The sequence below is a fragment of the Chionomys nivalis genome, chromosome 4 (genome assembly GCF_950005125.1).
Source record: "Chionomys nivalis chromosome 4, mChiNiv1.1, whole genome shotgun sequence".
Classification (NCBI taxonomy): domain Eukaryota; kingdom Metazoa; phylum Chordata; class Mammalia; order Rodentia; family Cricetidae; genus Chionomys; species Chionomys nivalis.
The window spans coordinates 103537725-103561328 of record NC_080089.1 but is presented as its reverse complement, the minus strand read 5'-3'; the positions used below and the strand labels follow the sequence as shown (position 1 = coordinate 103561328).

Below are 23604 nucleotides of genomic sequence, written 5' to 3'. Positions count from 1 at the left end.
CTGAGTACAGATTTTTAACTATCAACCCCAGTGTTATAGATTTTTCAGATTTGTAACCTTACCCAATATTTTTACAGATCTCAAGGTAAGATTTATACCTTAGCTGAAGTTTTAGAGAGTTAGAACAAAACCAAAAGCATATGAGATGAGTAGCAATGGTCCCCATTAGGACTACACCCTACACATAGATTTCTATTTTCAAAAAGGGAATGGTTGAATATATTGTTGTGTAATTTCCAGTGTTGGCAACAACTTGCCATGGCTGCCTCTGTGTCACTTACTGCTCCTCTATACCCTGCTATATCTTTAGAGTTCTTCCACTATAGTGTATTTAGTCAAGTTCTTAATAACTTAGATTTATTTCAATTTTTTATGGTTAAAATTGTCAAAAGCATCTATTCCATTTTTCCTTTGTGTGAGTATATGTAAATGCATGTCAGGTGGGCACACATCCATGTGGAAACCAGAGGTCAATTTCAAATGTGATTTTTCAGGAGCCCATATACCTTGGTTGGTTGGTTGGTTGGTTGGTTGGTTGGTTGGTTGGTTGGTTGGTTAGTTGGTTGGTTGGTTGGTTGGTTGATTAGAGACAGAGTAAGAAATCTCACTGACCTGGAGCTCACTGAATAGTCTCAGCTGGCCAGCAAAGAAGCCCCGGTAACTGCCATTGTTCTCTACCTCACCCAGCTCTTTACATAGTTCTGGAGTGGATCTCAGAGCATCATGCTTGCACAGCAAGCACTTTACCACTTTACTCCTCCTCTGTTATTTTCTTAGGTAGATTTCTCAACCTAGGATCACTGTGTCAAAGAGTATCTTAGTTTGCTTCCTATTGCTGCACTAAAGATACATTGATCAGAGGCATCTTGGAAAGAGTGGTTTTGGTTTACACATTCTAATCATAGTCCATCACTGGAGGAAGCCAAGGTAGGAACTCAATGAAACAAGGCAGGAACTGAATCAGAGATCATGGAGGGGTCCTGCTTACTGGCTTTCCCCCCAGGACTTGCTCAGTTTGCTTTCTTACACAACCAAGGACCTCAGCTTGCTTTCTTACACAGCCTAGGATAATCAGGGATGACACTGCATATAGTGAACTTTCCCACATCAGTCTTAAGAAAATGGCCCCAAGATTTGCCTACAGGCCAATCTGATGGAGTCATTTTCTCATTTGAGGTCCCACTTCCCAAATAATTCTAGTTCATGTAAAGTTGGCAGAAATATAACCAGCACAAAGAGTAAAAACAATTAAGTTTTTATAGCACTATTTCTTGAAACTTGGCTCTGTGTTGAGATCTCAAAATTCAGACTAGTGTTTCTGTGTGAGCTGTATCTGAACCTTACTATGCTGAACTCTGGTTGCCATTGCCTCTGTCCCACTTACTAAATGATAGGGCCCCAGGAACCAGAATGATTGTGCATTTTATTTCTCAGAGCTCACTGTGGCTCTTGGCACATGGTGGGTTGTGAGGATAACAATAAAAACTAATATTATTGAGCATTTCCCAAAAGCCAGGACATAGTGACACTATAAAGGAATGTTACCATGACAACTATGTCACAGATAAGGAGATCTGAATTTGGAAAGGTATATATCCAGAACTCTGTAGCTTGTTATGTCGCAGGATGATTGTCAAATGGAGAGCAAAGTGTCCCTATCAGTTCTGCGGAAATAATGTCTCCATAGCCTTGTGTCATTAGTTTTGTTGCCTGATACAGAAGTTTTAATAGGTAAATGTACATCTAAGGCTTCTTATAACAAATTTGTGGACTTTCACCCCCACCCTGAGTTTCTAGACCTTTGGATTTAGAGAGATCTAAATACTGGATTTTTAACAAGATCTGCGGTGAAATTAAGGCTACTGACCTAGGACCCAGTCTACAAACATTTTGGACCCCAATGGACCACTGAAGCATATTGGTACCCTTTGTTTCTCTACTGCTGCAGGCTTCCTCCCTGCTTTTGCTCTGTTCTAGCCCATACTAACTACCTCTGTATATGAAAAGAGATTCATTGTTAGTATCCGGCCATTTTCATAGGGAGTTTGTAGCCACCTCACTAAAGTAGGGTTAAACATGGCTCTGGATTAGGAGTGAGAAGTGTTGGCTTCTAGACTCATCAGACTATTTTTAGTTATAATTCAATCCTATGGTCTTCCAGTCAAGGAAAGAAGCTTGTTGCATGATTCACCCTTGTTCTACTGAGGTTGACATTACTTGAGTTTGAATGAGCTATATTTCCTTCAAAAACTTTCAGGATAAAAAGCTTCACTTTTTGTCAGTGCCCCGTGACTGGGCCCTGCACTGGGTTACTAGATTCCTAAATTGTGTTCCTATTCTCTTGATCTGTAGATATAGTCTATGTAAATTACTTTGAGTGAATTTTGGTTTGTTTGCTTGCTTGCCTGCTTTTTCGAGACAGGGTTTCTTTGTATAGCCCTGGCTATCCTGGAATTTGCTCTGTAGAACAAGCTGGACTGGAACTCTCACAAAAATATTACTGCTTCTGACTCCCAAGTGCTGGAACTAAAGCTTGAATGGATATTTAAAACCAAGAAATATTTGAAGCCAGTAGAATGGCTCAGATAGCCTAAAGGTCTCCAGGACCCTACACAGTAGAAGGAGAGAACTGACTCCTTGCAGGTTGTTCTCTAACCTCCACCTATAAATTCCAATCGCACACAAAATTATAAATATTAATAAATATATAAACAGCTGGGTGGTGGTGGCACACACTTTTAATCCCAGCACTCAGGAGGCAGAAGCAAATGGATCTCTGTGAATTCTAGACCACCCTGGTCTACAGAGTAGATCTATGACAACCAAGGCTACACAAAGAAACTCTGTCTTGAGAGAGAGAAAGAGAGAGAGAGAGAGAGAGAGAGAGAGAGAGAGAGAGAGAGAGAGAGAGAGAGAGGTAGGTTTGGGAGCATTGCAGAAAAATTGTAAGAGTCCGGTATGAGGGAAGACTGGGATGAAACAGTGTCTTCTGGGCATGATAGGCCTGATACATTCATGAACTCACAGCATCAATGGTTGTCTACACAAGACCTATATAATATAAGATCAAGCCTGTCAATTTTCCAACATGGAAGGGGAAGTGGCTTATGAGTCGCACTCCCTAGCTGAGGAACTATTGGTTGATGGCTGCTAGAAAAGGGAGAGTCTGTTTACTTTAAGGGTGTAGCCTAGAGCCCTGGTGGGGTTGAAGGGCACATTCTCCTGTAATTCCAGAGGCAGAGGTGTAGTGATATTTTGTTTGTGTTTTAACAAATAAAGTTTGCTTGAAGATCAGAGTGCAGAGCTAAGCCACTAGGGGCCAGAAGTGGTAGCACACACCTTCAATCCCAGCACTCAGGAGACAGAGGCTGCTGGATCTTTATGAGTTCAAGGCCACTCTGGGCTACACTAGATTGATCCAGTCTCAAAGAGAAACAGGGCCAGGCAGTGGTGGCTCATACCTGTAATCCCAATACTTGGGAGTCACATGCCTTTAATCCCAGCAGTAGGGAGGTGGAGATAGGAGTGACATGACTGGATGGAGAGAAGAAAATAAGGCAGAAGAGACAGGAGCTCATTGCAGTCTGAGCAGCAGTCAGTCTGAGTATGCAGTCTGAGGACAGGATTGTCCTTTTGGTCTGAGCATTGGTAGAGGTAAGAACTCTAGTGTCTGGCCACTCTGCTTCTCTGATCTCTCAGTTTTCACCTCTCTATCTGATTCTGAGTTTTTATTAAGAACAATTAGAATTCATGTTGCACTGGGGCAGGCATATTCTGAGTTTGAGGCCATCCTGGTCTACAGAGTGAGTTGCAGGACAGCCAAGGCTACACAGAGAAACCCTGCCTCAAAAAACAAAAAAATGTAGCCTGATAGGTCACCTGTGCTCCAGAGAATGACCCCACATCCATACATATATGAGTAGCACATTGGGTTCAATGGGTTATTTAAGGGAGGGACCTAAGGGATGGATCCAGAAGTTCTTAGGGGGCAGAGTGGAAAGGTGACTATGATCAAAATAAATTGTATGTGAATATAAAATTCTCAGAAGATTAATAAAAATACTGTATCTTAAAAAGGAACATTTTATAAAGGCCTCTCTCTTTTAGATCTGAAATATTTTTTTCTGAGTCTTCATCTTTAGCTCTTAGATAGGAAATGGTTATCTGAAACATTTACATACATAAGTCAGAATGAAAAGCCTTCCTAAGCAAGGGTGCCAAGTTTGTTTGTTTGTTTATTTTCCTTTTGTTGCTAATAGATTTTTTTTTTCTCACATACTATATCCTGACGATGGTTTACCTTCCCATCTGGACCCACTCCAATTCTGTCTCTTATTAGTAAATAATAGGTTTCTAAGGTTTATCAATAAAATAAGGTGAAATAAGCTATAATAAGGTAAAACAAAAACTAACACATTACAGTTGGACAAGACAAGCAAACAGAAGAAAAAGAGAGACCAAGAGAAGGCAGAAGAATCAGAGACCCACTCGTTCACACATCAGGAGTCCCATTAAAACACTAAACTGGAAGCCATAAAATATATGCAGAGAACATGGTACAGACCAATGCAGGCGCTCTACTTGCTGCCTCAGTCTCTGTGAGTTCATATGTGCGTGGATCCTGTTGATTTAGATAGAGAGCCTTGTTTTCTTGGTGTCCTCCATCCTCTTCCAGAAGTTCCCTGGTCTCCAAGGGGAAGGATTTGATGGAGATATCCATTTAGGGCTGAGGATTCAAAGATCTCTCACTCTCTGTATAATGTCTGACTGTGGTCTCCATATTTGTTCCTGTCTGCTACAGGAGGAAGCTTCACTGATGCTGAGCAAGACCCTGACCTATGAGTGTAGCAGAATGCCATTAGGAGTCATTTTATTGCTAGAACAGCTTTACTATAGGTCCCTGGGCCGTCTAGTCTCTGGTTCAGAAGACAAGGTTTTTCCTAATACATGGGCCAGACCCTGTCTTTGCTGGGATTTACTTGCAACTATGATAAAATATATATAAAAAAATAGTTTTCCATGCTCCTTACATAGCCATGAGACTGGAAATTTTCCTTCTCTCTCTGAGCTTATTTGAGCTTATGAAGTCTCTGCTTCCTTCTAGGTTGAGGCTGAGCTGATTGACAAGCTGGACAGCATGGTGTCAGAAGGGAAAGGTGATGAGAGCTACAGGGAACTCTTCAGCCTGCTGTAAGCTGCTCCTTCCCCAAAAGCCCCATGTTGGGAGAAGGGGCAGTGTAGGCCAGTGAAGGGTAGAGACGAGGCCTTCACTGGATAGACTTCAGAGGCTGGGTGCCAGAAGAGACCCAGTTATTTTCTCTGGTGGTGGCAGTAGTCACTTTCTATCTATAAGAAATCAAGTGGGGTTGGGGGTTTAGCTCAGTGGTACTGGGTTCAGTCCTCCACTCTGGGTGTGTGGGTGTGGTGTTAACCTGGTGTTGGTGGCTTTAATCCCAGCACATGGAAGGCAGAGGTCTCTGTGAGTTTGAGGTCAAGCCTGGTCTGCAGACCAAGTTTCAGGACAGCCAAGGCTACACACAGAGAAACCTTGTCTCGAAAAACACAAAACCAAAAAAAGAAGAAAGAAAGCACTCTTAGGGATTGTCACGGTTAACTGAAGATGGATGAAGCCATGAATAATTTCAGCTCCTGGGTTTGCTACAAGACGCCATTGTATAGCTTCATAGCATTCCCTACATCCTGGCGGACGAATAGCCCTAGGGACTATTCAGTTTAGGGTTCAGTTCTGGAATTTCTGGGAGGCAAATCATGCATTCTCTTCTAGGAAATATTGCAGCTTGATAAACACTGCCCAGGTTATTGAATAAGCCGCACAACTCTCTAGGCCATTTTCCTTTTTATAAAATGATCTGGCTATACCAAATGATACCAAAATTCTCTCAGACCTATCATTTTAATAACTTCTTTTTTAAGTTGATAAAGGCCATCAGGAGACATTACTTAGAATTTTGCAGTGTATAAAATGTATTGATATTTTTATTTAAGATTCTGAGTTATTTATATTAGCAGTTACTGCAAAAGTACCATTGGCTATGTCAGATCCATAATATAGACTTAATCATAGGAAATTAGTACGTTTAATTAAAATATAATTGTTTCATAACATAATTTCTGTGTGTAGTCTGTTAATCTTATCATATCAAAATGTCAAATTTAACAAAATTTATAGGCATTACCAGTAATTTTAAACATTTTAAACTTCAAAAACTTCACAAGTTGACTTGTAGACTTGATGCAAGACACACTTGCAAGGGCTACAGCGTGGGGATTGTCCTCCCCTTCTTCTTAGAAGTTGTGAGACTGGGCTCAAGGAAATGCTGGCACAGCTGACCAGCAAAAGGCACTTCTGAAGGGAGGACCAACAGCTACAGTTTCAAGAGGGGAATTCTTTCTGGTCACTATGTCTGCTTTGTTCCTTGATGAGTCATAAGGATTTTATTTGAAATGTCTGATGAAATGTATTCATCTTCCAGTATATCTCTTTTAACAAGTGTTTCCAGTTGTGGAAGAAAGACATTGAATTCTCTTTGTTGGCTACTAGCAAATGACTTTATTACACAGAAAAAAGTATAAAAATAGCTCACAATTAACCAATTACCTCTCCAAATTGTGTTTGTAAACCCTTTTAAAGTCAGTTTGAGACCTGAGACCTACTGATACCATGGAGCAGCCTTTCATAGTTTTAACTTGGGGTGATGTTTGTAGGTTTTGGGGTGATAAAAATGTGTGTAGACTAATTTAGAAAAGATTCAGTTAAAGGAGCAAGGTAGTAATCAGCACTTCCCATGCTTGTGTGCTCATAGAGCTCCTCTTCCCACTGTCCAGGGAACAGTTAGGAAGTAGTGCAGTGTTCCAGTCCACAAAAGTTAATGCTAGAGCAACGTGATCACAGAAAGCCTCTCTTTCCCTGAGCCTCTGGCCCAGGTATCTGTTCTGTACAGGGAGCAGTGAATGTAGACAAAAGATGTAACAGCAGTCAAGCTGTTTGCATCCCCAGGGCTGGTCCCCAGTCCTTGGTCAGCCAACTCAAGATAACTCTTCAGAAGGCAGAAAGAGAAACGTGCTCTTAAGGAATCATAGATAGAGTTGTGTGGGGTGAGATCCAGACCTAAGCTCCTTACTAGAGCAAGAGGAAACAATGCAGGTCATCCCCTCCTGGAAGACGCATATGGGATGTCAGCCTATCTTAAAGCCAGGTAGTTTGAGTATTCTTGGACAAACCAAAAGCTGCCTCAGAGTGACAGAAGTATGATGCTATCCGATTTTTTAAATGACCTGTCCATTAAGCTTTTGTCTTTATCACGTGTTTTTTGGAAGCTTCCCTTGACCAAGGTGATGACAGAGAATAGCTCCTGGATTTGTTCTCTGTCCCTCATACTGGGTCCCTGAGGCTTGTGGGAATCTTTGATTTATGAGAAGAGGTAGTTTTGTGTGTTTGCTGAAGATGACTCTGAGCAATAGACACAGTTATGCATCTCACCATGTCTCTTAGCTCATGTGTTCCTTAGAACAGACCTTACAGCATATGCCTCTCACCTCCACCTCAGTGGTATCTTTAAGAACATGAACAGGGAAATGGGAGATATGTTTATTTGTTGCTGCCGGTTCAATAATATCCTTGTCTTTGCTTTCTGCTGCATGGAGTAGAACCCAGCTGTTTGGGCCCTACCCCAGGTAAGACTACAGTGTGGCAAGTCTCCTGTCTCCAGATGTTCACAGCCTCCACAGGTTCTTGGCCCTCACTGTTGTCACCAGGGAAGGCTCATGAATTATGTTCTCTTCTTCCAACAGCCTTCTGGAGAAGGTTGAACAGGAAACATGGCGTGAGACTGGCATTTCCTTTGTTACCTCAGTCACCCGCCTCATGGAACGCCTTCTGGACTACAGGTATTTTCTTAGTTTGAAACCTTTGTAAACTCTCCTCTAATAAAGTATTCTCTTCTACACGGATATTCACTTGACTTGAAAACTTATATTCACTTGACTTGAAAACTTAAGAGTGTACCGGGGACTGGAAAAATGGCTCAGGAGTTAAGAGTACTTGGTGCTCTTGCAGAAGGCCTGCTTTCAGTTCCCAGCACCCACATGACAACTTATACCTAGCTCTAACTCCAGGTAAACAATATCCAATGCCCACTTCTGCCTTCTGTGAGTACCAGCTATATGCATGATACATGTACATATAGGCAGGCAAAACATTCAGACACATAAAAATACATAAGTATTAAAACAGCAACTGCCAGCCAGGTGGTGCTACTGCACCCCTTTAATCCCAGCACTCAGGAGGCAGAGGCAGGAGGATCTACAGCTTGATCTACAGAATGAGTTCCAGGGCAGCTAGGGCTGTTACACAGAGAAATCCTGCCCTGAAAAAGCAAAACATAACAAAACAAGCAAACAAAAACAAAAGAACAAAATAAAACCCTGCTAGGTATGGTGGAACATGCCTTTCGCCCCAACACTCAAGAGGCAGAGGCAGATAAATCTCTGAATTCCAGGCCAGTCTGGTCTACATTGGAGTTTCAGGCAAGGCAGGCCTATATAGTGAGACCTCGTCTTTAAAAATAAACAAATGTGAGAACTAGGCATGGTGGTGCACAGCTATAGTCACAGCACTGGGGAGGCAGAGGCAGAAAGAGCATGAATTTAAAGCTACCCTGGCCTGCATAGCAAGACCATGTTTTTAAAAAACAAAACAAAAACAAAAACCACTATACTATGTCATAGCATAGGGAAACTGTTCTGGTGTCATGGGTTGTTGTTAGGGATCGTCTGACCAGTAGCAGAATACCTCTCCTCAGGTATAAGTTAGAGCTTCTTGAGATCCCCCCCAAGATTGAATGTACCCAAAAGGCATCCCAGAGTCAACTGCCATATGCCCTTCCATCTAGAAAAGTCAGAGCTCAGAGTAGCAGACACAGCAAGAAGGGAAGAAAATTGTCTCCAGAGCAAGCTGGGGAGCCGCTGTAGTTCCTTAGCCATTGGGAGATAAACGAGGAAATGTCACCTGGTACCAAAATATGACCAAGGACAATTTTCATTTGCTTCTCCATGGACTGGGGACACCCTTTTTCTCATACCTATATTCTCTTGTTAAAATCTATTCCTGTCCCCTAATCCTAGCCATGGGAACAGATTAGAGGAAATGGTTTGTGAATTCTGGGATCTCTGTTATGTTCAGCCTGAGAATTCATGTGGAATTAGAATTGTTTTGTGAAAGCCTACTTTTCTAGTCCTGTCATGACTGCTGAATTGCTCTAAAGTCTTAATTATGATCTCAGTAGGACTTAGATAGTTGCTAAGAATATTTTCTGGAAGTCAAAAAGATGAGAATAAATAGGATGATAAAGGCATAAAACCAATCTCAAGCCATAATGCCACAGATGTACAAACCCCTGAATTAAGAAATAGGATGCTCAGACTTTCTCCAGTTGCTTCTGAAGAAGAAAGCACTGCCATTCAGAATACTCAGATGTCAGTACATTGACTTGACCATGGAAATGGAATTTCTATCCCAAACATCCCCTCTTTTTTTGTAGCACAGGGTTTGTGCAAGCTTCTGCCTATTTTACTAGCACCTTAAAAGGTCAAAGATAGCCCTTGTCAGCCATTTTTAAACTAAAAGGCTTCTTACATATCAGGTCCCAGCCTTCTCCTGTACCTGCCGTCAGACAGAAAAGAGATGTGGGCTAAAGCTTGCTCTCTTTCTTCCCTCCTGCCCCCTCTGTCTCGGGGTTTTTGAGACAAGGTTTCTCTGTGTAGCTTGAGAGCTTGTCCTGGCACTCCCTCTGTAGAACAGGCTGTCCTGGAACTCACAGAGATCTGCCTGCCTCTGCCTCCTGAGTGCTGGAATTAAAGGTGTGCACCACTACCACTCAGCTATATCTTTCTCTTATTGCAGTATTTACTGAAGGTTGTTAATATTCACCATCTATCTGAAAGACCCAAAATCAGTCCCTTAGACTTAAAGACCTTCTTTTAACTGACTGATTTTCTTTCTTTCTTTCTTCTATAAACAAATGAAACTCATGGCCAGAACTAATTTCATGTCTTGTCTCAGTATGGTTTCTGTAAAACAAGTACACAATCTTTTACATGTCTTCAAACATGAACGGGTCTTTGCCCTTTCATGTCCTTCCAGTCCCCAGTGTTCACACACTGCTTTCCAGCTCCCAAGTATTGCTCCTAGTGAACGTGAAGAAAAACACCATGATTTTTGTGGTGGTTCTATCTACTAAAAAAGAGGAAGAAGAGGAGGAGGAGGAGGAGGAGGAAGGAAGGAAGGAAGGGAGGAAGGGAGGAAGGGAGGAAGGGAGGAAGGGAGGAAGGAAAAAGAAAAACTACCATGTTAGTGTTATGTATGCATTGCCTCTAATCTCATTTGCATCCCTGAAGGAGTACTTTTGCAGTTATCAATGAAAAAGTACACGTGAAAAGTTCTGTTGCCAAAGTTGAGCCAAGTTGTAGCTGATTCAAAGGTTGTGCTCTAGATCACCATCCATTTTCTTCTTCATTGATCTTTTCCCTTCAGGTTTCTTTACACTGTGTCATTTACTTAGAATAACTCCCCATTCCAAACCATCAGAGAGGCTTTCCCAAGCCAAGAGCTCACCCGGCTTTCTGGGTATGCTTCATTTGCCATCTCTCTGACTCAGTTTGACAGAAAAGAGCCAACTCCTTGAATCAGGATACTTAAACTTTCTTCTGGTACTCTGCTTATCTCTGACAGGTACACAGTAAATAATGATCAATCAAATGAACTTGCAGGAGAGACTATGCCAAAATCAAGAAAATCTTTTCCTTTATCCAAGAACTTAAACAGTTATTGACAGTATATGTGTGTGTAATATATATATGACATTTAGATAGGAGCTATATATAAAATCTTAATTTTTTTCTAGTAAGTTGTGGTCCTGCATGACTTGAACCTTTGGTGTGAGTCCTATTTTTAGACTGGCCAAACTTCTAAGAAGTCCTCCTCAGCTTTGACAGTAATATCTTAACTTTATATGAATTCTAGACTAGAGTGTGGCTTCTAGTTCACATTTTCCCATAATATGAAACTTGCCCCCTAAGAATAACTCTCTGCCTCCCTGGGAACTTGAGAATTTGGCCATCTGCCTTACAGACACATCCCTCTGTACTAAGGAGATTGGTAAGGGGCATTTAATACCTTGAGGATACATCTGGACTATATACTCTGCAACCAGAACAAGGAGCTCAACGGAGATCTTTTAACCCCAGGATTGGGTACAAAGCTGAGAACGGTCTCACAATACAATCTTCTTCTGTTGAAGGACTTCTTGTTCAAAGGCATTCTACTTTCAGAACTGATCATGCTGATAGTCCAGTAATGCTGCTGTTTTATGTATTGTCCCAGGAGATATCACTTCATATCAGGGTCACATCTATGTTCTCTCTTTCAGGGACTGCATGAAAGGAGAAGAAACAGAGAACAAGAAGATTGGCTGCACTGTTAACCTAATGGTGAGAGGACAAAGTTCTTCCTCCTTCCCTCCTGATGACAAAGCCAGGGTTTTTGCTGGCTGACTGGAGCTTGGAAATGACCTTCAAAGGGGATAGACTCTTGCATCTTAAATATATTTCATTCTCTTACAGAACTTTTACAAATCTGAGATTAACAAAGAGGAAATGTATATTCGATACATCCATAAGCTTTGTGACATGCACTTACAGGCTGAAAACTACACAGGTGAGTCAGAGAAAGGAAAGAACTGTGTCTTCCCATTAGGACAGACATGGGGACTATACAGAGAAAGACTTCAGAATGACATCTGCCAGATCTCAGCAGTGCCGGGTCCCTCACTCCTTCTTGACATGTGCTCCATACATGTCCTCTACTGTCTGGGACTGTTCCACTCACCTCTGTTCCTCTCCATGTCTCTGAGGACTTAAGAGTAACTTCCAAATGCTTGCGCAGCAGGTTCAGAACATTTGAAGTTCTGTCACTCCTCAGAAATATAACTTTGCTTATGTCTTAACAAAGCTGAAAGTAACCAAGACCGTAGCAAAGGAATACCTCCTTAATCCTGGAATTTCTAGAGCTCACTGGTAGATCAGACTCCTCTGCAACTGCACGCCAGCTCTTACACTGAGCTTCCAATACAGAGTGTGGACAGCATTAATCTTCTTGACAGGACAGATGTGAGCCTTTCCTTTATGTCTACAGTCTATGCAAAGTGCCTGTCATGATGTGTTTACTGAGATCATCTCTGAATGAAGAGGAAGGATGCATGCATGGATGTTCTGTGTGATTCCCTTGTACCATAGTCCCCTAAAGAACCATCTTTTCTCCTGTGACCAAGCTCTGTTCTTTTTGTTGTTGCTGTTTTTTTCTTTCTTTTTTTTTATTACTTTAAAAAAATACCAATCCAAATTCCCACTCCCTCCCCTCCTCCCATTCCCTCCACACACCCTCCCACCCCACCCCCTCTAATCCTAAGAGAGGGTAAGGCACTTTGCCTTGTGGAAAGTCCAAGGCCCTCCCCCACAATATTTATGCTGAGCAAGGTATACATCCAAAGAGAATAGGATTCCAAAAAGCCAGTACATGTAGTAGAGGCAAATCCCAGTGCCACTGCCAATGGCCCCTCAGTCTACCCCAGCCATACAACTGTCAACCACATTCAGAGGGACTAGTTTGATGCTATGTTTATTCATTCCTAGTCCAGTTGGAGTTGGTGAGCTCCCATTAGCTCAGGCAAACTGTCTCAGTGGATGAACCCCTCATGGTCTTGACCCCTTTGCTCATATTCTCACTCCTTCCACTCTTCAACTGGACCTTGGGAGCTCAGTCCAGTGCTCCGATGTGGGTCTCTGTCTCTGTTTCCATCTGTTGTTGGATGAAGGTTCTATGGTGATATTTAAGATAATCATCAGTCTGACTACAGGGCAAGGCCAGTTCAGACACCCTCTCCTCTATTGCTTAGGGTCTTAGCTGGGATCATTCCTGTGGATTCCTGGGCATTTTTCTAGAGTCAGGTTTCTTGCTAACCCCATAATGGTTCCCTCAATCAAGATATCTCTTTCCTTGCTCTCATCTCTGTCCTTCCTCCATCTCGACTATCCCGTTCCCTCAAGTTCTCCTCTCCCTTCCCCTTTTCCACTCCTGTTCCCCTTCCACCCTCTCTTCTCCCCCCCTCAACCCCAATGCTCCTAATTTTTTTCAGGCAGTCTTGTCTATTTCCCCTTTCCAGGTGGATCTATGTATGTTTTTCTTAGGGTTCACCTTGTTACTTGGCTTCTCTAGGATCATAGACTATAGGCTCAATATTCTTTGCTTTACAGCTAGTATCCACTTATGAGTGAGTACATACCATGTTCATCTTTCTGGGTCTGGGTTACCTCATTCAGGATGGTTATTTATGGCTATTGTGAAGGGCGATGTTTCTCTGATTTCTTTCTCAGCTTCTTTATCATTTGTATGTAGGAGGACTACTGATTTTTTTTTTTTGGTTGATCTTGTATTCTGCCATTCTATCAGTTGTAAGAGTTCCCTGGTAGAGTTTTTGGGGTCACTTATGTATACTATCATATCATCTGCAAATAGCAAAAGTTTGACTTCTTCCTTTCCAATTTGAATCCCCTTGATCTACTTTTGCTGTCTTACTGCTCTAGCCAGAACTTTAAGAACTATGTTGAATAGATATGGAGAGAGTGGACACCCTTGTCTTGTTTCTGATTTTAGTGAAATTGCATTGAGTTTCTCTCCATTTAATTTGATGTTGGCTGTCGGTTTGCTGTATATTGCTTTAGAGGACTCAGACTTAAATTGGATGTCTTCATCAAACCCCTCAGGAGGCAGAGGCAGGTGGATCTCTGTGAGTTTGCAGCCAGCCTAGTATACAAGAGCTAGTTCCAGGACAGCCAGGACTGTTACGCAGAAAAACCTTGTCTCAAAAAACCAAATAAATAGATGAATGAATGATGGATGATGAATGAATGAGTGAGTGAATATTTTAAGAGAAATTATATTACTTTGAATAACATGACTAAATCTACTGTGTTTTATACCCACTAATCATGCTGTGAACAACTCTAAAAGCATAGTGAAAGGAAAGAGTTTCTTCAGATCCTTGTATTGGGCTGGAGAGATGGCTCAGTGGTTAAGAGCACTGCCTGGTCTTCCAGAGGACCCAGGTTTGGTTCCATCCCTCATTTGATAGCTTACAACCATCTGTAACTCCAGCCCCAGGGGCACTAGCTCACTCTTTGGTCTTCTGCAGGCACTGCACACATGTGATTCACAAACACACATGCAGAGAAAACATCCATGCATGCTGGTACTGAGGTCATAAGAAGGGGAGACCTGGTCCTGCAGCACTTATGAGAGTGACTCCTAGCTATTCCTGGGCAGCACAGTTGAACTGACCCTGAAGATGTAGGTGTGGGAGAACCAACCCCAAGGGTGAAAGCAGGAGAACTGGCCCTGCCCCTTGATCATTACTGCAAAGGGTGAACTAGCCATGCAGTGCAGGACAAGGTAAGGACAAGGGAGAGTTGGTGTACTGACCAGAGCTGCAACCACCCAGGCACAGAACTAGGTCTCCAACATCACCCCATCTGTGATCTGCTGGCATGTGAAAGGACTGGTCCTGCAGACTCAAAACTACAGAACCTCCACAACACAAGCAACAGCAGAATAGCCAAAAGGAGTTCCAATGAGGGTCCAGCATTGATAGTGTAGCAGAAACCAGAGGCCTCGAACCAGACCAATGACTTTTCAATGAACACTAGCAAATAAAGCTGTATGGATAAAAGGATTTACTTTGTGACTCAGTGTGTCACACTACAGATTCCATGATGAGATTCTTTTTTTTGTTCTCTTAAATTTTATTTTATTGTGGGGCGAGGTTGCAGGGGCAGAGGATGGGTACAAAGAGACAGAGAGATGAATAAGGTGGAAATGCATGATGTGAAAGACACAAAGAATAAAGAAAAAAGTTAAATCCATATACATAAAAATAAATAATTAATTAAAATATAAAAATAAATTCCATGTATTAGTATAGACATTTGCTAAACTCAAGGGCTAGGCTATTACATAAGAGACTGAGTCATGGATGTGAACAGAGAAGTGCTATACTTGGTATTTTGTAGCTGTAGGTGTTACATGTAAAAATAATATAGACAAGGATCTTAGGGTTTCTGTCACTGCCACAAAACGCCATGATCAAAAAGCAGGTTGGGAAGGAAAGTGTTTATTTGGCTTACACTTCCATATTTCTGTTCATATTTGAAGGAAGTCAGGACAGGAGCTGAAACAAGGCAGGAACTTGGAGGCAGGAGCTGATGTAAAGACCATGTATGGGATGCTGCTTGTGGGCTTGCTTGCCCTAGCTTACTCAGCCTGCTTCCTTGTAGAATCCGGGACCACCTGTCACAATTAGGATGAGGAAGGTTTCATGCAGTTCTCCAGGTTTCATAAAGAGGGCCTGGTAGGAGATGCCAGTGTCACGGCACAAATAGAGAGAGAAGAATGAGAAGTTCAGAGAGTGGATCAGTGAAAACTCGAAATGGATCACAAGATGATTAGAAATGAGATTAATTATAATCATGTGGGCACTTTTTAGGATGACCTAGGAATCTGGGCAGAAGCTAGAATTATTAACTTGCTGGTGGGGAAATGCCATTAAAATTACCAAACAGAAGAAGAAAAAGAATTCTTTAACAGGGCTCTGGACTATGGTTGAAATTCAGCATGACTTATTGCTTGTAATTTACACTAAACATCAAAGAATGCTATGTTTTTATGCAACTATCACTAACTGTTCCACATATAAAATATTGCTAGGCCTACAGTCTGAGACCAGTATCAGCAAATTCCTCCAGAATAGAGTCTCTGGCTCCAAACTCATCCCAGAGTCAATACCTGCTCACATTCCATAACTTTCGTCCTTTTAGAAACAGTGACAATAAAAGAGGAAAGAATACTTCCTGGAGCAGTAGGCAAGAGTAGATTAAGGAGTGTTAGGGGAAGTCTTGATGACTTGGTACTCACCAAAAAGAACCAATTCTAAGAAGGTTAGAAAGAAAGCCAGAGCAAAATGAACAGAAAGGAACCTAAAAACTCTCAAGTGTCTGTGTTACCCAAAGCAAGACAACTGTGCATAGCCTTAAAGTAGCTGGGCCATTCTTTTTTTTTTTAAATAAAAAAAAAAGCTTTTTTTCATAAATATATATTTTTTTTTATTTTTTTTTTACTTATTTGTTTATTTTTATTCTTTTTTAATTAAAATTTCCACCTGCTCCCCATTTCCCATTTCCCTCCCCTCCTCCCAAATATTGCCCTCCCCCCACTTCCCTCCCCCTATCCCCACTCCTCTTCTCCTCCCCCCACTCCATTCCCCCTCCCTCTCGATACTGAAGAGCAGTCCAAATTCCCTGCCCTGCGGGAAGACCAAGGTCCTTCTATCTACGTCCAGAAAGGTGAGCGTCCAAACAGGCTAAGCTCCCACAAAGCCAGTTCATGTATTAGGATCGAAACCTAGTGCCATTGTCCTTGGCTTCTCATCAGTCTTCATTGACCGCCATGCTCAGAGAGTCCGGAATCAACCCATGCTTATTCAGTCCCAGACCAGCTGGCCTTGGTGGGCTCCCAATAAATCAGTTCCACTGTCACAGTGGGTGGGTGCATCCCTCGTGGTCCTGATTTTTTGCTCATGTTCTCCCTCCTTCTGCTCCTCATTTGGACCTTAAGAGCTCAGACCGTTGCTCCAAATTGAGACTCTGTCTCTACCTCGATCCATCGCCAGATGAAGGTTCTAAGGTGATATGCAAGATATTCATCAGTATAGGATAGGGTCATTTCAGGTTCCCTCTCCTTAGTTGCCCAAGGTACCAGCTGGGGACATATTCCTGGACACCTGCGAACCCCTCAAGAGTCAAGTCTCTTGCCAACCCTAAGATGGCTCCCTTAGATAGGATATATACTTCGCTGCTCCCGTATCCATCCTTCCTATATCCCAACCATCCCAATCCTCCGAGCTCCTCCCATCCTCCCCTTCTCATATTTCTCATCCCATTTCCCCTTTGCCCCATGCCACCTCACCCGCAAGTTCCCAGTTTTTGCCCTGCAATCTTGTCTACTTCCCCCTCTCCATGCGGATGACTATATGATTTTCTTTGGGTTCACTTTCTTATTTAGCTTCTATAGGATCACACATTATATGCTTAATGTCTTTTATTTTATGGCTAGAAACCGATTATGAGTGAGTACATCCCATGTTCCTCTTTTTGAGTCTGGGATACCTCACTCAGGATAGTGTTTTCTATTTCCATCCATTTGCACGCAAAATTCGAGAAGTCATTGTTTTTTACTGCTGAGTAGTACTCTAATATGTATATATTCCACACTTTCTTCATCCATTCCTCCATTGAAGGGCATCTAGGTTGTTTCCAGGTTTTGGCTATTACAAACAATGCTGCTATGAACATAGTTGAACAGATACTTTTGTCATTTGATGGGGCATCTCTTGGGTATATTCCCAATAGAGGTATTACTGGATCTTGGGGTAGGTTGATCCCAAATTTCCTGAGAAATCGCCACACTGATTTCCAAAGTGGTTGCACAAGTTTGCATTCCCACCAGCAATGAATGAGTGTGCCTCTTTCTCCACAACCTCTCCAGCAAAGGCTATCATTGGTGTTCTTGGTTTTAGCCATTCTGACAGGTGTAAGATGGTATCTCAAAGTTGTTTTAATTTGCATTTCCCTTATCGCTAAGGAGGTTGAGCATGACCTTAGGTGTCTTTTGGCCATTTGAATTTCTTCTGTTGAGAATTCTCTGTTCAGATCAGTGCCCCATTTTTTTTATTGGGTTCATTAGCATTTTAAAGTTTAGTTTCTTGAGTTCTTTATATATTTTGGTGATCAGACCTTTGTCTGTTGCAGGGTTGGTGAAGATCTTCTCCCAGTCAGTGGGTTGCCTTTTTGTCTTAGTGACAGTGTCCTTTGCTTTACAGAAGCTACTCAGTTTCAGGAGGTCCCATTTATTCAATGTTGCCCTTAATGTCTGTGCTGCTGGGGATAAACGTAGGAAGTGATCTCCTGTACCCATATGTTGTAGAGTACTTCCAACTTTTTCTTCTATCAGGTTCAGTGTGTTCAGACTAATATTGAGGTCTTTAATCCATTTGGACTTGAGTTTTGTGCATGGTGATAGATATGGATCTATTTTCATTCTTCTACACGTTGACAACCAGTTCTGCCAGCACCATTTGTTGAAGATGCTCTCTTTTTTCCATTGAATACTTTTAGCTCCTTTATCAAAAATTAGGTGTTCATAAGTTTGTGGGTTAAAATCAGGGTCTTCTACTCGGTTCCATTGGTCGACTTCTCTGTTTTTATGCCAATACCAAACTGTTTTCAATACTGAGGCTCTGTAATAGAGTTTGAGGTCAGGGATGGTAATGCCTCCAGACGATCCTTTATTATATAAGATTGTTTTGGCTATCCTGGGTTTTTTGTTTCTCCATATAAAGTTGATTATTGTCCTCTCAAGATCTGTGAAGAATTTTGATGGGATTTTGATGGGGATTGCATTGAATCTATAAATTGCCCTTGGTAGAATTGCCATTTTTACTATGTTGATCCTCCCAATCCAAGAGCAAGGGAGATCCTTCCATTTTCTGGTATCCTCCTCAATTTCTTTCTTCAAAGACTTAAAGTTCTTGTCAAATAGATCCTTTACTTCCTTGGTTAGGGTTACCCCAAGATATTTTATGCTATTTGTGGCTATCGTGAAGGGTGATGCTTCTCTGATTTCCATCTCTGCTTCCTTATCCTTTGTGTATAGGAGGGCAACTGATTTTTTGGAATTGATCTTGTATCCTGCAACGCTACTAAAGGTGTTTATCAGCTGAAGAAGTTCTTTGCTGGAGTTTTTGGGGTCGCTTATGTACACTATCATATAAATATATTTTGATCATATTCTTTCCCCTCCCAATTCCTCCCAGATCCTTCCTACCTCCCTACCCACTCAAATTTATGCACTCATGCTCTCTCTGTCTCTGTCTCTCCCTCTATCCCTCTCTCTTCACTCTCCATCTCCTTTCCTTCTCCCTCTCCATCTCTCCCTCTCAAAAACAATGAAAGTACAAACAAAAAAACTTAAGACAAAAATTAGCAAAACAAAAAGCTCCCCCACTAAAAACCAAACATGGAGTCTGTTTTGCACGGACAACTACTTCTAGGCATCAGACCTATGCTGGAGTGTAGTTGATATACCCAGTGAGGTGCCATTTTAGAAAACTAATTTCCCATTTCCCAGTAGGTATCAATTGCAAATGCTTCTTGGTTAGGCACGGAACTTTTGTGTCCACCTTCCCTTCTGAGAGTTGGGACTTTGTCTGGTTTGAACCTATTGATATCCTGTGCCTGCTGTCACAGTCTCTTAAGTTCATATGTGCATCAGTGCTGTTGGGTCTGGAAGATCCTGCTTCCTTGAAGTCATTCATCACTTCTGGCCTTATAATCTTTCCACCTCTTCTTCAACATGGATCCCTGAGCCTTGAGGGGAGGGGTTTGATGAAGACATCCCGTTTAAGGCTGAGTCCTCCAAAGTATCTCACTCTCTGTATATTGTTCAGTTGTTGGTTTGTGTTAATTACTATCCACTGAAAGAAAAAGCTTCTCTAATGAGGACTGAGTGATCTGTGGATGTTGCAATGTCATTAGGAGTCATTTTATTGCTATGTTTCTTTAGAAGAAAAAAATATTGTAGATTTTCTCCCAGGTCTAGTCTCAATACTTGGCCACTTAAGTAGTATCAGGTATGGATTCTGTCTCCTGGACTGGGCCTTAAATCCAATCAAAAAATAGTTGGTTACTTCCCTAAAATTCTTGCCACTATTGCGCCAGTATATCTTACAGGCAGGTTGCTATTGTTGGGCACAGGGTTTGTAACTGGATGGTATTGATGATTACTTTTTGTCTCTGGTAATATGTAGAATACCTTCCAGCAACGCAAATTCTAGTCAGTAGGGGGTGATGCTTCTAGTTGGGCTCCAGCTCCATTTCTGCAACGTTTGATGATGTAAGTAGTATCTTCAGCAATAGAGCCTCACTGTCAGGTTGTGGAAAATAACCAATAGCCTTGGGAATAGCCTGTGATGTTTAGGGGGTCTTATGGGACTCCTTTGACCAACTAGTCAACAAGATATAACTCATTTGTGGCCCTGGAGGTTTTACTTGGTGGCATAAGATGTCTAATTGGAGCATCATCTCCCCAATTATATAATTACTCCATTTAAATTCCTGTCATATTTGTATATATTTTAAGAAACTTCTAAACTAGTGGGTTTCTATATGTGAACCTTTCTTTATTCTTTATCTGGAACTCAAAACAGGTAGCCAGGTACTGGTAGCATTATTGGCTCCTTCATTCTGTAAACAAGAGTTATTAGCTTAGACAGTCCATTAGTCTGATCTTTGGTATCTAGTATTCCTAATTTGTGCTACCCATGCCTTGCTCTGATACTCTTGCTCAGCTCTTCCTGGGCCCACAGAGGAAACCCTGAGCCCTATGCTGTCTATCCCTACAGAGGCTGCATTCACCCTGCTTCTTTACTGTGAGCTACTGCAATGGGAAGATAGGCCACTACGGGAGTTCCTACACTACCCATCCCAGACTGAGTGGCAGCGGAAAGAGGGACTGTGTAGGAAGATCATCCACTACTTCAACAAAGGCAAGGTAATTGTCAGAAAGCAAGACCTTCAGCCCCTCAACTTCTGCTGTACTGTGTGACATCTTTGTAATAGCTGAGGTTGGTGATAGGTATCATGTATAAGTTTGAATTAGTATTTGGAATCTGGGAAGAATAAACTGAATTAAATATCATGTAAAGTAATGTTTCTAAGTACCAAAGAGAAAGAAAATATAGTAATAATTGAGAGGAAGATGAAAGTATAGTTCAGTGGTAAAGAACTTACCCAGCTTTCACAGGGTCCTGGTGGGTTCAGTCCTCAGCACCACAAAAAGAAAAAAAGGAAGACAATGAACAGTTGCTTAGAATGAAGTTCACTACAACCTTCTTCAGGCACCTGTTAGATGGGCCTCTTGCTGTAACAGGAACTGCATCACAGGAACAATATATATTCTCCAAGTAGGCAAAGATCATCTGAAGCCTAAAGTTATAGTCTTTTCATAAAAGAAAAGTGTTGGGCCTACTGCCAGATCTTTGCCAGCTCCTTTCTGCCGGATTGCCATAATTTTTCTTAACTCAATTGATCCCTATTCAAAGGTTCATAATCCCTTTATTAACTTATTAAAGAAGTACTGAATAGCTGTCATACCTGCTATTGTTCTAGCATCTGAAAATAAAGTACATAAGCATAGCTTTCTCCCTTATGTAGTTTATCTTCTAATATAGACTAATAAATACAACAAAAAAGTAAATATATTTTTAAGAGATAACATAAAACAGCAGACCAAAATATACTAAGAAGTACCTCTTCTAAAAGCAGTCAAGAGAGGCATAGAAGCTATTGACAGCGGCTGCTTGTTCATTTCCTAGATGCTCAGACCTGAAGTAACCACACAGAAACTGTATTATTATAATACTGTTTGGCCTATTAGCTCATGCTTCCTACTGGCTAGCTCTTATATCTTAAATTAACCATTTCTATTAATCTGTGTATCACCACGTGGTTGTGGCCTACTGGTAAGGTTCTGTCTGGCATCTGGCATCTGTCTCTTGCGGCAGCTACATGGCATCTCCCTGACTCTGCCTACTCTCTCCTCCTCTATCTGCTTGGAATGCCCACCTTGCCCTATTCTGTGCTGCAATTGGCCCAAAGCAGATTTTTTATTAACTAATGGTATTCACAGCATACAGAGGGGAATCCCACATCAAGAAGATAAGACATTTGAGCAAAAACTAGAAAGCTCTGCATGAGCTAGAAAACAACAGTGTTGTGTGTTACTCTATATAAATTGGTTTTGAAGATCGTGTTCCTTTTAATACATGAGTTGGAGCTAGCCTTTTATTTTAGTCTTTCATATGTTCAGTGTGGATTTAACCATTCCTAGAATGCTTGAAGTGCTGAAGCCCTGTTCCTCTCTTTTATCCAGAGCTGGGAGTTTGGAATCCCTCTGTGTAGAGAGCTGGCATGTCAGTATGAGAGCCTCTATGATTATCAGAGCCTCAGCTGGATTCGGGTAAGCTTTGTCTCTTCCACTGTATGACTGACCAAAGACTCCTGGGCTTCTGGCATCAATTTTTAAGTGATGCCCAAGGCTCTTAGCTTATTACCATGGACAGAGACTAGATTTCTGCCCTTAAGATACTTACTGTCTGACTGGAGAACAAAAACACATACCTGATAGGTAGCTTTATTATCTGAACCCTAAAAGCTACTTGTATTCAGAGAAAGAAGGCATGATAGAATAGTGATTTCTGTGTGTGTGTGTGCGCGCAGTGCACGTGCATGCATATGTGCATGTGTACAACCTAGTTTCATGAAGAAGTTTTTCATGAACTTGTTTTGTTCAGTGATATATAAAAATTTTTAATTTATTATTTGTGAGTGTGCATGATATAAGGTAGGCATGCTTGATGTGTGGAGTGAGATGACTGCTTTGTGGGGTTCATTCTTTCCTTTCATCTTCACATGGGTTCTGGAGTGCACACCCAGATCACCAGGCTTGTGCTGCCAGCAAATGCTTTTATAGCTCACCAGCACCTAATACTGTAAGAACTTTCCCCACTACATCTTGTAATTATTTAAGCACTTTGTCCTTGCTCCCCTCTTTAGAGCAAAATATTTAAAATTACATGAAATGTCCCATGGATTTTGAAAGTCTTTGTAAAGTCTTTTATTATTACCAGTGCTATCTTCTAAATCACAATATGTTCTTATTTCATCATCAGAGAAGAAATAGTGGTTTCAGAGTATCATCTACTACACCCCTGTCTCTGGCTAAGGCATTTGAGCTAAGACCAGAATCTCTGGTCTAGATTTGAATTTGGACAGGATTCTCTAAAGTAGCTTTTTGGCTGATGTTTGAGGGCTACTGACTAAAGATGCTTAAATTTGAAGCTAGAATAGCCATACTGAAAAACTTGCTGACTTTGTAATGTTAGACATGAATATTAGTTATCTTTTCAAATTTAAAATCTCATAAATTGGAACCAACATCAGTGATGTTCGCAATTAAGGCTTCCTAACTGTGGTTAATATTATCTTAATTCCAGTGAATAAGAGTGGATGCAGATGCAGCTTTGATGAATCAAAGAAAAGGGTTTAATATAGTGAGAACTTACTCGGAACTTTTTAACAAGATAGGGTGTTAACTTTTTACTATCTGGGCATTTACATGTATTTTTAATGTATTACAATTTAGTAATTATGTGCACATGAAATTAATAGAAGTTACTTCCTGTTAAGATCTGTGAATTCCCTAAGACCATGGATTTTTTTAAAAAGTAACTTTATATATCAGAAATAACATCACATCTTTGTATTTTCTTAAAATTGTATTGTTGTTCAAGAATGATACCCTGTTGTCAAAAAGGTAGATATTCATAATTGTAATTTAGACTTGTAAATAACTTTATGAAA

General features: G+C 41.2%; 1 protein-coding gene across 5 annotated transcripts in view; it reads left to right on the top strand.

Moving 5' to 3' along the window:
- Dock3 (dedicator of cytokinesis 3) overlaps window positions 1-23604 on the top strand; it is a 401182-nt gene that overhangs the window by 333226 nt on the left and 44352 nt on the right. For all 5 annotated transcript variants that reach the window (XM_057766540.1, XM_057766539.1, XM_057766538.1 and 2 more), the window contains exons 33-39: window positions 5105-5190; window positions 7669-7695; window positions 7813-7908; window positions 11448-11508; window positions 11641-11734; window positions 20586-20734; window positions 22115-22201. In XM_057766540.1, the coding sequence (XP_057622523.1) occupies window positions 5105-5190; window positions 7669-7695; window positions 7813-7908; window positions 11448-11508; window positions 11641-11734; window positions 20586-20734; window positions 22115-22201 (600 nt within the window). The remainder of the gene's footprint in view (window positions 1-5104; window positions 5191-7668; window positions 7696-7812; window positions 7909-11447; window positions 11509-11640; window positions 11735-20585; window positions 20735-22114; window positions 22202-23604) is intronic.